At 42.3% G+C, this 14,985-nt stretch overlaps 1 protein-coding gene across 5 annotated transcripts in view; it reads left to right on the forward strand.

Annotated features, from left to right (window-relative positions):
* The window catches only part of PAPLN (papilin, proteoglycan like sulfated glycoprotein), a 56,322-nt gene that overhangs the window by 17,869 nt on the left and 23,468 nt on the right, over nucleotides 1–14,985 (forward strand). For all 5 annotated transcript variants that reach the window (XM_051791512.1, XM_051791516.1, XM_051791514.1 and 2 more), the window contains 8 exons: nucleotides 8,349–8,464; nucleotides 9,810–9,870; nucleotides 10,162–10,264; nucleotides 11,127–11,257; nucleotides 11,597–11,720; nucleotides 12,456–12,536; nucleotides 13,512–13,684; nucleotides 14,272–14,395. In XM_051791512.1, coding sequence (XP_051647472.1) covers nucleotides 8,349–8,464; nucleotides 9,810–9,870; nucleotides 10,162–10,264; nucleotides 11,127–11,257; nucleotides 11,597–11,720; nucleotides 12,456–12,536; nucleotides 13,512–13,684; nucleotides 14,272–14,395 — 913 coding nt within the window. The remainder of the gene's footprint in view (nucleotides 1–8,348; nucleotides 8,465–9,809; nucleotides 9,871–10,161; nucleotides 10,265–11,126; nucleotides 11,258–11,596; nucleotides 11,721–12,455; nucleotides 12,537–13,511; nucleotides 13,685–14,271; nucleotides 14,396–14,985) is intronic.

The following is a 14,985-nucleotide window of genomic DNA, read 5'->3' on the forward strand; positions in this document are numbered from 1 at the left end:
CTTGCCTCTTAGATCCCTTCTGTCTACCAATGCACACAGTGATTGCTTCTTTGACCTTTTCTTTGACCCAGGTGCAGGAGAGAATGAACTTGCATGCAGAGAGACTCATAGTGCAAATGGGAGTACAGCTATAAATGTGTGAACTGCAGGCTTACACAAGAGTAGGGAAGTGGTTCTACAGATCTGCATGTGATTAAAGGGTATAGATTGATGCCTAGTGGTTTTCATCCGGTTTTGGAGGGGAGTAGCTGAACTTGTTTTTACTTTATTGTTAGGCTAGGGAAAGCAGCAAGCAGAATAAGGGCAGAAATGACATCTCTCTGCTTGCAGTGAGTGTGGTGGTTTGTCTGCCAGACATGGCAGGCAGAGTTAAGCAGAAAGAGAGGGACTCCTGCTTGTCAAAGCCACTCGCTGCAGGAAATTTCCTGCCCAGTGCTCCATCCTTGGTGGGACCCACTGTACTTTTCAATCCTTCTTTCATGCTAGAATATGGAGAGAGGCTTGCCACACAGTACCTGTGGTGTGTGTTCCTTTTCACCAGGCTTTGAAGGATCTGGAAAGGGAGGTCACCCATTACTTGTAGCTCCTTTATTGTTTGTGTTGAAGTAGCACTAGAAACTACAGCTGGGTGAGCAGGATGAATGTATGTATTGTATGCTTGGTGGTGCAAATTTTTGCATCTGGAAGTCCTTCTTTCCAGATGAGAAATATCTTATCTGCCCATACCATGGGACAAATTCAAGGGAAAGCTGCTTATCTGAGGAAGAGTTTTATTTCATCTTTTATGATCTTTAGGCATTAGCTGATCATTAGATCATGTCCAATACTTACATTTCCTCCTAGATTGTACTGCAGGTGTGCTTAAAGTGAAGGCTGGCCTGAGGCTTGGCTGACAGCATGTTCAGATACATTTAATCTGAACACCATTGTTTTCTATGGATCTGCAGTTCTAGGTTAAAATGCTAGTTTTAATTTATTCTAAAGAAATTAGCATTGTTATTGTTTAAACAATGTTAATGTATTGAATAAACTTATAAATGCCTTAACCGGATTTGACAGAAAGGGCAGAAAGTGCACAAGGACCTCAAAGTTAAGGTAATACAGAAATAGTAAAAATTACTGTGAGGAGTGAGAAAGAGAAGGAGATTTTACTAGTATTCTTATGGAGTGAAAGGTAGAAAACATGCACAAGAATAATTGTACCAGGTAGGACCAGTTCATTTTTCTATATCCTGTTTCCAGCTATGTCACAAACGCACATCTAGAAAAAACTATTAAAAGATTGGCAAGTACAATTTCTCCCAATACACTTCCAGTGTATGGACCCTTTGAGCTAGAGATGTCTCTATTTCTCTTCCCTGAATTTAGTCAACGTCTCTTAGAAGCCATGTAGACTTCTAGCAACACAGCATTTCTATCATAACACCAGGGTCCTGCTCTTGAGGGCTAAAGACCAATTCATATGTAATAATTTTATTTGTTAGGATAGGACTTGTGTTTTGTCATGTGCATCACTTAAGTTGCCTACATGAAATCTCCACTGTCATTTTAGTGACAAGTCACTTATACTATAATGTCTTTCCATAATTCTTTGCAGTATGTCTCTGCTTCTCTGTTGTCCTTTATTACCCTGAATTACCCTTACCAGCTGCCTTCACTACTTCTGTGGTTTTGGCATAATTGATAATAAACATATAACTAATAAAAAACTAAGTAATAAGTGTGTTGAGCAGTTCAGGTTCTTTATGGAATTCTGCTGCTAATGTCAATTCTTGCAGTAGATGGAGATTTCACTCCTGCCTTTGTTTGTGGGTGACCTGCTCATCATCCACTGCAGGACTGTCCTCTGGCTGCTTAACTTCCTTCAGAGCTTTAAGTGAAGGATTTTTTTTGAAATATGAGTGTATCTGACAGGTTACCCTTGTTGACATGTTTGTGAATCTCTCAAAAAACTGCAATAATCTTAGAAGGATTAGCCTTTAAAAAAGCCTTACTGGCTTTTTTTCCTGAAACATCCTGTATTTATGCAGGTGCCTGCTCATTCTGTTCTTTGTTATAATTTCTATTAATTTATTGGTTGACATCAGTTTTATACTATGTGAGTGTAGAGTTCCCCCGGGATCCTTTTGCAAACTTTGCAAAGTGCCAGATTTTGCACATTCCAATAATCAGATGCTGAAGTGGTTTTAGCTGAGGCAGTTGTCTGCTAGTATGCAACAGTTTATCTATTTCAGCCTTGAGTTCCTGTTAGGCCCCTTGGATAAACAACTTGTGGTGACTTCATACTGTGTGTATTGCCCACTTTTCCAAATAAATTTGGGTTCATAAAGTTTCCTCACAATCGTCCTCTTTGTAGAGTTTTCTGACTGTCCTCCATTTCTTCCACAAGGATTCCAAGAATTAGTTTGACTTCTCTGCAGTGGCATTATCATTTTAGAGAGTTCTTTAAATACTCTAGTCATCTCTAGGCCACCCAGAGTTTCTGGGAGTCTTTCCATTTCTGAAAAGCAACTAGCATCTGCTCTGCCCACTAACCAGCAAGCCAGTGTAGTCCCATGGGGCAGCATGTACCTAGTTGTGCAGTGGGCAAGGCATACACCATATCCTGCCCAACTGACAGGAAATCAGTGGATGTGGAAGGAGCCAAGTGTATGGTAGGACAGACCAGAGAGAGGTAGCAGAGTGAGCGTTGCTGGAGAGGTGAACAAAGGGAACGTGGAAGAGACCTGAGAATCATGAGGGAGTGGGTACAATCATGTAGGGACAAACTCAAGTGTTTTGAGAAAATGGAGGTGCTGGGGAACTGCTGGATTTTAGTCGATTTGACAGGATATGCTCACAAGCCGTGGCTAGTGTGGTAGAGAGGAATGAAAGGAGACATACATGAGTGTAAACCACAAGCCATTAAAGCTAATGGAGCCTGGATTTTTTCCTGTTTTTTGTAAAGCAGCATGTCTTAATGAGATACTCTCTTCTTCTGTACCATTTTGTATTTCGCTTCCTGCTGTCACCATCTTATTCACTTTCATTCCTGTTTTTCTAGTTTTTCTCGAATACAATTCTTTCATTATTTATTCATTATTCATAAAAATGGTACTTGGCATTATTCACCTTCAAAGCTCTTTGCAAGCCTGCTGTGTTTGAGCCAAGATCAGTGGTTAAGACAGAATTATAAAAAATGCCTTGCTGATGTGGTTTGGATTAATTAGCTTATTTTTGGTTGCATTTTTGGCTAATATCCTAGGTTGTCGTAGATGGATTTTCTTGAAAATGCATCTTGAAAAAGCATCTATTGGAACAGTAACATGTATCTAAATTATAAACGTGTAAGATATACTGAATGTTTTCAGCTCCCTTTCAATTATGTTTGAGTGTGGAATGCCACATGTCATGCAGAGCTTAACTATATGAAAATATTATCGATGGTCATCACTGTAGTACCAGGTAGGTCTTCTGGATATAGAAAGGAGAAGGAAACAATTCACCTCCTGAAGAGCACATGGTCTAAGGATTGTGGGTTGTTTTTGTTAGGGTCCTGAGGGCACTGACCGGACTCCCCCCACCCTGCCCACTGCCCAGGACCCCACTGTAGGTTCCAGGGACTGTTAGTTCCTGCCTCGATGATGCTGTACTGATGATGCATCCTGCATCATCCTGATGCTACATCTGCACAACCCTTCCTGGCCCAGCCGTGGACCCTGATAAGCTAGGCTCACCTGCAGTCCCATGTCCAGCCTGTCTTTGGCTGGAGGTGCCCAATTCCCAGGGCTGGGTCTGTGCCCTGGCTTGCCCTGCTGCTCCAGGACAGCCTCCTGCTACTGGCCCCCAGCCCACAGGGAGCAGCCAGCCCTTGGGGCACCTGGACACTTTCTCTCTCCCCTTCCCTTATTAACTTTTCTCTAAGCAATTAACTTTTCTCTAAGCAATCACTATTCAAACTTAACAAAGCTGTATTTTTTCACTGGAGACTTCTTAATTACCAAGACTTTGCCAATTAAACCATTACAGAAATTATTATGGTGATAATTTTCTTTTGTAAAGTCTTGTTCATATCCTTCTTTCATGTTTCATAAATGAGGCTACAGTTCAGGGTGTGTCAAAATAAACATTAATCTTATTTCAAAAACTATAAACCCTAGAAAGTAGATATTTTTCAAATAAAAGGATGCAGTGTTATTTCAGAAATACTAAGAAAGGTTAAAGAGAGAGAGAGTCTGGTTTTTAATGTAGTTTTAAGCCACAGAAACACTGCATAACATAACAGTAATACCACATTACTCATTTTTTTCATTATGAGCAATATCAGTTTTCAGTGGGTAACAGTTGTGCAGGGCCTTGTCATCAACCTCCAACATCAAAGATTCCCCACCATGTTCTTACTGTCAGCACAGATTTATATCTGATCTGAATGGAATCTAGTAACTGTGAAGCAGCCCCAGAAGTCACAGTAACAACTTTTCAGTGTCCAAAATGATGCTTCGGTTGCAGCTCAATGGACCAAAGCTATGCAACCTGCTGGGCTAAAAGCAAACACTAGCCTTGTCCAAAATCTCTGGGACATAGTGTGATTATCAGTAACCATATGCTTTGAGCAATGACTGGGTGGAGTGGGGCAACATGATATTTTGTTGCTGCTTGTCAGTTTGGAAAGGCAGCACAAAAAAATTCACAAAGCAGTTCAGGTTGGTTATCTCTAGGCTCTTAAAGATGTCCAAGGAGTAAGGGAAATACTAGGGGTAAGAACTTAACTGGAATGTAGGTTGTTTGGACATGTGACTGCAAAACTTCACTGCTCACTTGTGACTCTAAAGTAAATTGATGTTTGCTTTGATAGCTTGGTAGTATGTGAGTTGTAGCAAGGCACTAGGAGATTATTCGCACTGAATCACTAGTCCCCATTTGAGTATATGAACTTTGTGGATCACTGCATGCCTGCAATGCGTTTGTCTGAGAAGCACAGTCCTCTTCCCATGCATATTTTCCTATTCATCTCATCAGACTGACTGAAAAGTCTTTCAAGGGCCCCTTCTAAAGTGTTCCTACATACTGATGGCATTTTATGTCTTTCTGAGTCATGTCCCATTCATAACTTCTCTTCCAGTGCATGTTTCATACATAAAAATAAACATTATGTAGTATATAATATGCTATCTAGGACTCTTTTCCAGAATTCTTTTGTTTATATCTGATGCATACTGGAATTCTTTGCAGATGGAGTCTGGAACTCTAGAGGCGTAGCTTTTTTACTTGCTGGTTATATCAGTTGTAGTTGACCTGGTAACAGCAGATGCTGCAACTACATCAGCAGTTCATCCATAGGAACTGATAAAACCAATGCAGTGTTCATACCACAGCAGCCTGTGTGCAAATGAGCACTGAGAGCATGTGGTGCCAGGGTCACAGGCAACATCAATATTCCCAGAAGGTATGCATTTCTGGTGTCTTAACTGGCAATGAAACTAGACAGAGCAGTTGGGCATTAACTGACAGTTCTTTCTGGAGTTTTTAGAAATCAAGTAAGATGGTTATATGCATTTTCTCACTTTTCTTGAAACATTAAAATATATTCATAATGCAGATAAAGAAGCTACATTCTTGTACACATGTTAGACTGAAGCAAGGGAAGAATGGAACCAAATGAATTTGTAACAGTGATGAAGATTGTAGGTTATTAGTTCTGGAATCCAGGAGGGAATGGAATTTAGTTGTCCTGGCTGACAACAGATAAAAGCATTCCAGAGTCTGAAGAGAGCAAAAAGAGGCTTTTGGAACAGAAACTATATGACAGCATCTAAAAACATACTGTTATCAGATTATGTAACATATTTATTATTTATTATAAATATGCAGCTTTGTAGTTGCCTGTATACATGTGTGCAGTTACTGAAGTAATGAGGACTGTGCACAGATTTCCAAATATGGGAGTTAGGCCCCTATTAAAATGTTTCTCTAACACTCTACAGCTTTGGGAGGATTCTTTGGGCTGATGCTCCTTTTGGGGTGTGTGTAAATGGAGTGATACTGAGAAAAATTACTGTTCCTGAACTCTGCGGGTGATAAAGCCTTACAACAAACAGTCCCTGCAGATTTTCCTCTCTACGAAAGGAATAAAGAATGCTAGTTCTGTAGGAGGGATATTGGAATATTTATGGGGGGGTAGGGGGGTGTGCACTCACACACACGTGTGTATCGAGGAAGGGCTTTCTATCCTAATTGCCTTCCAGTAATCTGACTTTCAAATGCTCTTCCTTTGGATTTTTATCTACATGTTTCCTTCTCCCTTATGCTGACTGAGAGGTCCCTTGTTTCCAAGGTGAGATAATACCGTTCCTAAATCAGTCAGTTGATACAGAAGAATAAGATTGTAGAGAAAAAAAAGTGTAGAGGTAGCGTATTTTATTCTTTTGAGAGTAAAAGAGGAGGGCTTACAGAGGGAGAAATTAGATGTCTGAAAGAAAAACTTGGGAAAATAAAATGCCTTGCTGAAAGTTGAAACTCTGTTGTTGGGATTACTCCCAGAAAGGCAAATGGGAATGCAAAAGACAAATACTGAACTCAATATCTGGAATGAAAGAATGGAAAAGGGGTTTGGCACGAGGTCAGTGAGATGTTGACTTGGCCAAGAGAAGGTATGTCGAAGCGGCTGTAACCTGGGTAGTGCCATTGAGTGAGTGATGAAGGCAAACAGAGTTAGTCTGAACCAGAGGTATTAGAAAGAATTGCACAGAACTTGTGTGAAGAAAATTAAATAGCATGGGCTAGGAAGAAAGTGTTTCACATTAGAGCAATGTAGGTAATAATTTGGGGTGACTCTGCAGCTAGATAGTTGTAAGTAATTTAATGGTAAATGCATAGATATGATTGGCTAATATTTCTGCCTATTACTCTGCCAGTAGCAGGGAATTATTCTTTAAAAGAGGGTGAAGGAAAGAAACAAGAGGGTGAAGGAAAGAAACAAGACTGTAATTTGGAAATACAGTCAGGCAGCGAGTATGTGTAGAAAATCATTAAACCTGTCTAAATGACAAGGGAGAATTAACCTATGCATCTTGCCTGAGTTGGATTCAATGGATGATTTATTAGACTAGCTCCTATTTCTAGCAGAGACTTGGATGTCTTGTGTAAAAGCAGTTATCAGTTAACAGAAGTGAAAATTATGCTCTTAAATTGAGGAGCTTTCTCCTGAGTGCCATCCTTTTCTGGAGACCATGGAAAGTGACCTGTGTGGGTGGAAATTGCCTGCTGCTCAGGGTTCATAATCCTGCCGTGGTGAAATCTCCACTTCTAGGATATTCTTTCGCTCCTGCAGAAAACCCTTATGATGGCACTTACTAGCTGGGGTGATCATCAGAAAATGGCTTACATGAGGGTACCAGGGGGACAATGGGAAGGAATGGACACAGAGCACAAGCAGGGAAATGTAGAGTATGGGAGTGTGGGGTTCTGTGTTCAAGTGAACAGGGACCTAGACCAGGGGGTTATGTAAATTTGGTGGGATACAGTGTGTATGGAAGTGAATTATATTACCTCACAATAATTTTTTACCTTTTGTTTCTCTGCCTGCTGCATCTTGCAAATATTCTTTTTTTTCTTCAGGATATTGCCATTCTTCCCACTAACCACCTATGTCCTGCTGTATGTAGATCCCATGAGCTGCAGTAGGCCTTTTTTTCCTGAAAATATGATATTTAGTGTATTTCTAAGACAATGTGTTTTCGTTGGTTGCATTGCACTTGTAACTTCTTGTCTATATTGTTGTGGTAATTTCTCTTAATGTCAGTATCCATTCAGACTTTCTACATAAAAATTAATTAAGGGTGTAGCTAATGGTGGCCTTGGCATCATCATTGGACACAGTTGGGTAAGGGGAAAAAGGGTCCATGTATGGAATTTTGTTGCAGTAAAAAGTGTTCCAGGGCTTTCCTTTCTGCTTCTTTTATTTCTCCTAAGTATTGGGCATGGAGCCAAGGATTTGGGATTAAGTGGCTCTATTGATCTGGTGTGCAGTGACAGTGCTCATAGTCCCTGAAGTAATGATTTGCCTTTGCTGCCTTGCCGAGAGGAAGATGTTATCCTCTTTTAGATGGTTATTCAAAACTGCTGAGATTCTATGAATAGACAAAGAGTAGCAGTTAAGGGAGATTAAAAAGCTGGATGTGCTATATGACTTCAGGAAGCTAATACTCCTAGATATTAGAGGCCTGATGTTTCTGATTTATTATTCTGTACCACTTCTCATACTAGGAATACAGCACAGCAGGAACATAGGTTCTCTGCCTCATTTCCATTTGGCTTTTTTCCTGTGTTGCTAGGTCTGTCTGATATGTCTGTGGGTTTTTTATTTACAGGGCCACCGTATGAAACGGCAGGTGGATGTCTGGGGGAGCTGGGGTGAATGGAGCAAGTGCAGTCGGAGCTGTGGCGGTGGAGTCAGCTTTCGGCAGCGGCACTGCTATTCCCAAAGGTGAGGGCTAACCTCCTTTTTTTGATTCTTTAAATGTGTTTTTCTGTTACTGGGCTCCTGCAGTTACGTTCCAATATACATCCAGAACAAAAATGACCTAGTGTTTGATCCCAGGGGAATGAGACCCCTTTGAGATGAACCTTACTTTCAGTCTTATAACTACTTTTTTGAATAGTGCCCTCTTCAACACGTCCTTGCTTTGGCTCCTCTGATAGAGCACAGCAGTTTCTCTGTTGATCCAAGGCTATGCAATCAGGTGATTGGCATGGCAGCAGCTGTTCATTGAGGTCTAGTGTGGCAAGCCCTGGGGGCATGGAGAACAGTCCAGCGCAAGTTGGTTCCTCTCCTGAGAGCTGGTGACTGTGCCAGGATTTTCTCAGGCTCGTAAATCTCGGGAAGGTAAGTTGCCCCAGAGGAAAGGAAGAGCAGAGTTGGCTTAAGAAGTGTTAGCACTGTGCCACCTCACTTGCAGCTGGCTTAGCTGCATTCTAATGAGGATGGTGACTGGTACTGCACCTCTTGGGAATGATGCACCTTAGAGATCCTGTTGTGGATGAAAACAAAGAAAAGGAGAAAAAAGCGCCAGACTCTCAATAATATCTTAAAAACCAGCCTCTCTGTGTTTAGAGAAATGATGGGGGGTTGTAATAGAAGAATCCAGATTTGTGAAGAGCTGCTGCTTCCCACACAGAATAAAGAAGGATCTCTTTTGAAAGTGGCCCATTATGGTATACACCTGCCAGAATCCCTGGAGACCTGTCTCTCCATTTCAGGAATATTGAGGTATTAGACACTGGTTGACTTTTCAGATCAATTTCCTCCACAACTGTTACTCTCCATATTTCTCAGCCAGAGTCATTTGACCGGAATATGGGTGTTGCACACTTTCCATGGACATGTTTAGCTCTTCTTACTAATGGACCTAGTCTGCCTGTAAAAAGCAAGATAGATGATGTACATACCTCTTCTGAATTGGCCACTACCCTCCTGCTGCTCATAACATGTTTCTCTGTCTTGTATGGACACCTCAACTATTTGCTGGTGGAGAATGGACTAAAAGCTCTGCTTCCATTATTTAGTTGAAACATGACACCAAAGAGCTGTACTGCTATTGTTCATGGTCTGTGTCTCATTCATGCCAGAACACGAACCATAGCAGAAAACAGAACTAGAAGATACCAGCTTGCTTTAGTGGTGCAGAAGTGCATTTTAGTTATTTTGCTGTTTCAGGAGACTCTGTGAGGGTGATACTCTTGATGTGAAGGTGGTTTGTAATGTCTGCCACGAGGTGACTTTTTACATGTGTATTCTTCAGAGAACTTCATGTAATTTTTCTGACTTTCAGGACAGAAGGTCCTTCCAGTTGTGTTGGCCCAACACGAAGCTATCGGTCATGTAATGTTCAGGTATGTAATGTCATGTAATGTTCAGTTCTTTGTTTTTGTTTTTTCTTGCCTGTTGCTGCTTTTCCCCAGAAAAATGTAATTCTTGAGAATTGAGAAATAATGTGTCATTATAATTTCTGTTTCTCTGGCATCACTGGTGAATGCAGTTCATTAACAGTACCCCTTCAAAAGTATATTGAAATTATGCCCCTGATTTGATATGGGAGGAATAACAATAAAACCCAAATTTTTATTGCACACTCAATTTTCCTCCTTTTTATAAAGACCCAATACATTTTCTCCTCCAAACAGAGCTGCCCGGAAGGCTCCCGGGATTTTCGGGCAGAGCAGTGTGCTGAGTTTGATGGGACAGAATTCCAAGGAAAGAAGTACAAGTGGCTTCCATATTATGGAGGTAATGATGAACACGTAGGGTTACATTTCATCCCTACTTATGAACAGTATGTTTTGAAGTGACCCTAATGTTTTTTACTGTAGCGACCTCGCAGGATACTTTCTCGGAGTATGGGGCAGGGGGTAGCATGGAAAAAATCTTTTTGCCAGCAGCAAGGCATTGCTGTCACAAAGGCACTGGATGCATGGGCCAGGAGGCAGCATTGCAGCAATATATACTTGTCTCTTGTAACAGCCATTCTTTCAGAAACATTGCTAAAGAAATCTGGAACTGCTTGCAGTATGTTCTGAAGTATTAGAGGAGTAGAAGTTCTGCTGTATTTTCCAATATTGGCAAAAGAATATTAGTAGGGCACAGAAGAAACAAATGCATATAATTAATGAGTGCTTCAGAAAATATGACATCTCTTCAATTGCTTTCTTGAGGAACTAACTCAGAAGGCAGGTGTGAGAACCGGGGGGTCCTTGCTCTGAGCTTTGATATGGTATCATTCACAGTTTGTTAACAAATTATGAGGGATTTTAAGATGGATTTAAAGGGGGGTTTTGTTGGTTGTTAACAGTTCTGTGTCAGCACTTGTTCTCATTCTAGAAAGCCTTGTACTCCAAGGGAGCATAAGAACAATCTTACTAAGAGTAACCAAATATCTGCCTGAACCAATGTCCCCTGAGGAAATGATTGCATACAGTGGGACTTTACCAGGGTATTTTTGCAGCCTCCAGCGGTTTGTGACCCAGAAATTTGTTCAGTATCTGCCACTTAACATCAGTCCACCCCTCTGTTTCTGCTCCTGTGATCTAAAACTAGGCTTCTGATGTGTTATCAAGCTATAATATAATGTTTGTTTTTTGTCTCCTGCCAGCACCCAATAAGTGTGAGTTAAACTGTATTCCCAAGGGAGAGAACTTCTACTACAGGCACAAGGAAACTGTGGTTGATGGGACTACCTGTGAACCTGGCAAACGGGACATCTGTGTAGAGGGTGTTTGTCAGGTTAGTCATCTTGCTGCTTCCTTCATTCATCATTGGGTCTGTCAGTCTTCCTGTTGCTTCCCTTTGTTCTACTTGACCTTTCATAATAGCATGAGAAAAGGTGAATCATTCAGCTTTCAAGGTGCTGAGGAGCATGTGGACAGCATTTATCTGTCTCTGGATGTGAAATAGTAGATATCAGCCCTGTCCTTTCTCTGTCAGTTCTTTCTCTGCCCTATCTTGACTTCACAGACTTCATACATTCAGGCTTTCTTATTAGATCTGTCCAACATTTGGCCATTTTTTTAATTTTCTCTGTCATTATGGTTTATTCATATTAATGCTCCTGTGCTCTGACAGGCTGTTGGCTGTGATAATATGCTGCAATCTGACAAGAAGGAGGACAAGTGCCTGCAGTGTGGAGGAGATGGCAGCACCTGCTATGGTGTGAAGGGCACTTTTGATGTGACCAGCCTCCCCAAAGGTACAGATGATCCTAGGTGGTTTGGGCAGGTGAGAAGGAGAGATTTAAACTGAAAGTCAACTGCTACAAGGGCTGGTGGGGACACCTGTTCATGTGATAGTTGTAGGCATGCTTGGATGTTCACTTGAAATGTCTGTATGGTGTGTGGCCTTAGCATCAGAAAATGTACTGATGGCCTTATCCTGGGAATCACGTCCTTAATCTCTGTACATACGGAAGCTCTTGCCGTGATGCTGGTGTCTTTCCCTGCTCCCTCTCAAGCAGGTGCTATAAATGTACCATAAGAACACAGCTATGTACTGCCTTTGTAAGACTGTCCAGTATCTTGAGAGCCCCACCAGGATTAGTGCAAGGCTAGAAATGGGACTGCATCTGCTGCATTTGGCCAATTTTGAAAGATTTCAAGATAACAAGTACATTTGTGGTCACATCTCTGTGTTGAACTCCAATATGATGTTTGCCAACATTCCAAAGATTTTAAAATCTAAAAAATAGAATATGCACTGACCCCTGTGCTTACTTTTCTGAGGAAATTTTTACACACATGACCTGTGGATAATGTAGGGTGAAACTACCCAGAATGCAGTCAAAATGACAGTGGAAATGCTTCAAGCCACCTGCAAAAAGCTCATGCTTTTCAGGCACCAACGAAACTGTGAGCATCTTTGGTGCAGAAGAGTGGCTGTGTGGCATCCACAGACAGATATTGAATAATTCCCTTTTTTTTTTTTTCAGGTTACAATCAAATCTTTATCATCCCTATGGGAGCCACAAGCATCCAAGTTAAGGAGGTTATGCCCAGCAGGAACTTTCTAGGTAAGACTTACATCAGAATCTGTGTCAGTCCGTTTGGATTCCAGCCATTATATTAAAATCTGGTTTTGAGGTATGGACTTTGGGATGTTTGTCTTGAGGGTTTGATATGGCAGAGGGGGAAAACTCTCTGGACATCAGGATCTGAATACTGAGTGATCTTGAACTGTTACTGAAGCACAACTCAGAGCTTCACATTTATCTCCTTACTGTCCTGTGGAGATCTTGCTGTTAAGTGGGGAATAAAAATACCCACACTGAGACTTCCTGCCCGGAAACTTACAAGGAGTCTAGTTGATATAACAAAATTTGGCTATGAGTTCTGTTGTTTGGTGAATGTAAACCCTAACTACTCCTGCCATCCAAAAGTTTGGAGTGGGATTCTTTTCTCCATAGATTTCTTTTGGGCATTTGTACAACCTCAGGTTCTGGTCATGTGCGGGCAAAAAGGAGAGAGAAATGTCCTCGCCTAGCTTTCTGGACAGGGCTAAGGAAATTCCAGTGGAGAAAGCAGATACTCATCTGCATTCTGACTCTTCCATCACCCAGTGCTTTGGACAAATCAGTCTGGTGATGTTTTCCTTTGTAGAAAACTGGATGCAGCACCCATCTTTGTTTTTTGAAGAGAATATCTGATGAACTAGTTAGTGGTGTAGAGGCAGTGGGATGTGAATCCCACATCTTAACAGCAAGCAGGACAAAGACTGTGCCCTAGCACAGTGGGGAATGCAGAGGCAGGGCAGGAACATGCTGGAGGCATTTGTCTGTTCAGCAAAAAAGTGCTTGGTCTGCAGCAAAGCTGGCAAGAACCACTGTCTGAATGTGGAGCAGCTTCTGGCAAGAGAGCCATATGGGAGGACAGCATTGTTGGAGGACGATGGTCACCTTCATTTGCTTGTGACACAGTGTTGAGTGAAAGCATGAGCATCCCGGTGGAATTCTTATGATCCTCTCTCTCTGGGGTGTGGGTTTGCCCAGCTGTTAAGAACGTGCGAGGGGAGTATTACCTGAACGGGCACTGGACAATCGACTTCAGCCGGGCGCTGCAGGTGGCCAGCACGGTTCTGCACTACGACCGGGGCTTGGAGGGTGATCTGGCCCCAGAGCTCCTCCACGCCCGTGGTCCCACCACAGAACCCCTCGTCATTGAGGTAAGCAGCTGTGCCTGCTCCCTGCTGATGCTCTGATCTCTTTGCATAGCAGTGCTCGATTTGTGCAGTGGCAGTGCACTGGTGGATACCATGTGGGAAAAACTGGTGAAGTGATGGGGCTCCTGGGAATCTTACAAGGCTGTAGGCCCTCAAGCTAGACCAAGGTGGTCTTCTTTCAGAAACAGCACAAATTGCTGCTCTGGTTCTATTGCCCACAAATGAGCAAGGCAAGGCTCAGTGTTGGTTTCCTGCCTATTCTCCTAGACGCTGACTTTAAGGGGGGTGAGAGTCAGGACCAAGCAGTGTTGGGGCAGGGACAGGCTCCAGGACGCTGCCTGTTAAACTGTTCTGTAGGGCAGGAAAGGTACTCACTGTTACAAGGGCAGCTGGATTTTCTGAAGCCAAGAGGGATGAAGACACCCTTCTCTGAAAAATAGTGCTCTCCAGAGTATGATAGAAGGCAAGAAGAAAATACAGTGCTTCTTGAATGGGAGGGGTGCAAGTCAGCTCAAACCCTCAGACATGGTGGAGAAATTCTGTGGAGAGGAAAAGTGTTATTCCCCTGACTTCCTCCCATGCTTTCACAGCTCATCAGCCAGGAGCCAAACACAGGGGTACAGTACGAGTATTACCTGCCCCTGCAAGGACAGGCCACGAGTTACAGCTGGAGCTACAGTTCCTGGAGTGAATGCAGCTCTGAATGTGGAGGAGGTAAGAAGAGAGGACCTGGTCGCTGGCAGCTGGTGTGGAGTTTATATCCACACCCTGCAGACAGTGTGCTGCCCTCTGCAGCTGCTTCCCAGCAGTCTTCTGCTGGAAGGCAGCATAGGTATCTGCAGGGGGCAGCTAAGGTTTTGTCAAGGAAGGGTCATGCATGGAGTCACAACAGGACTGTGTCCCATGCCTTGTCTTGTATTATTTTCCATGCCCTAGTCCTAGTCCTAGACTATTATTACAACCTGTTAAGAATCTTCATAGATAGCCTTTGTTTTGTTTTGCTTTGGCTCTTCGTGGTCTTTTCAACCACTTTAGAGGTCCTCTCCAAACTGATCTGACCTACAGTACTAAATCACATCATTCTTCTTGACCACAGCCTGGAAGATGCCCTCTCTCCAGGAGGACTGTCAGACACTGGAATGTCATGTCATGTTCAGTTTACAGATTCTTCCATGAACATTATGGATTTCAAGCTTAAAAGAAAAAACAAAATCACCAATCAAACAAAAAAAACCCTCTCCAGCTGATTAGTATATTTTGTCTATAGGTGCTGAGACTGTATTTGCCTGGGCACTCATATCCTG

Source organism: Manacus candei, unplaced genomic scaffold (genome assembly GCF_025592945.1).
Source record: "Manacus candei isolate 608988 ecotype Guabito, Panama unplaced genomic scaffold, ASM2559294v1 h1tg000033l, whole genome shotgun sequence".
In the NCBI taxonomy this organism is placed as follows: domain Eukaryota; kingdom Metazoa; phylum Chordata; class Aves; order Passeriformes; family Pipridae; genus Manacus; species Manacus candei.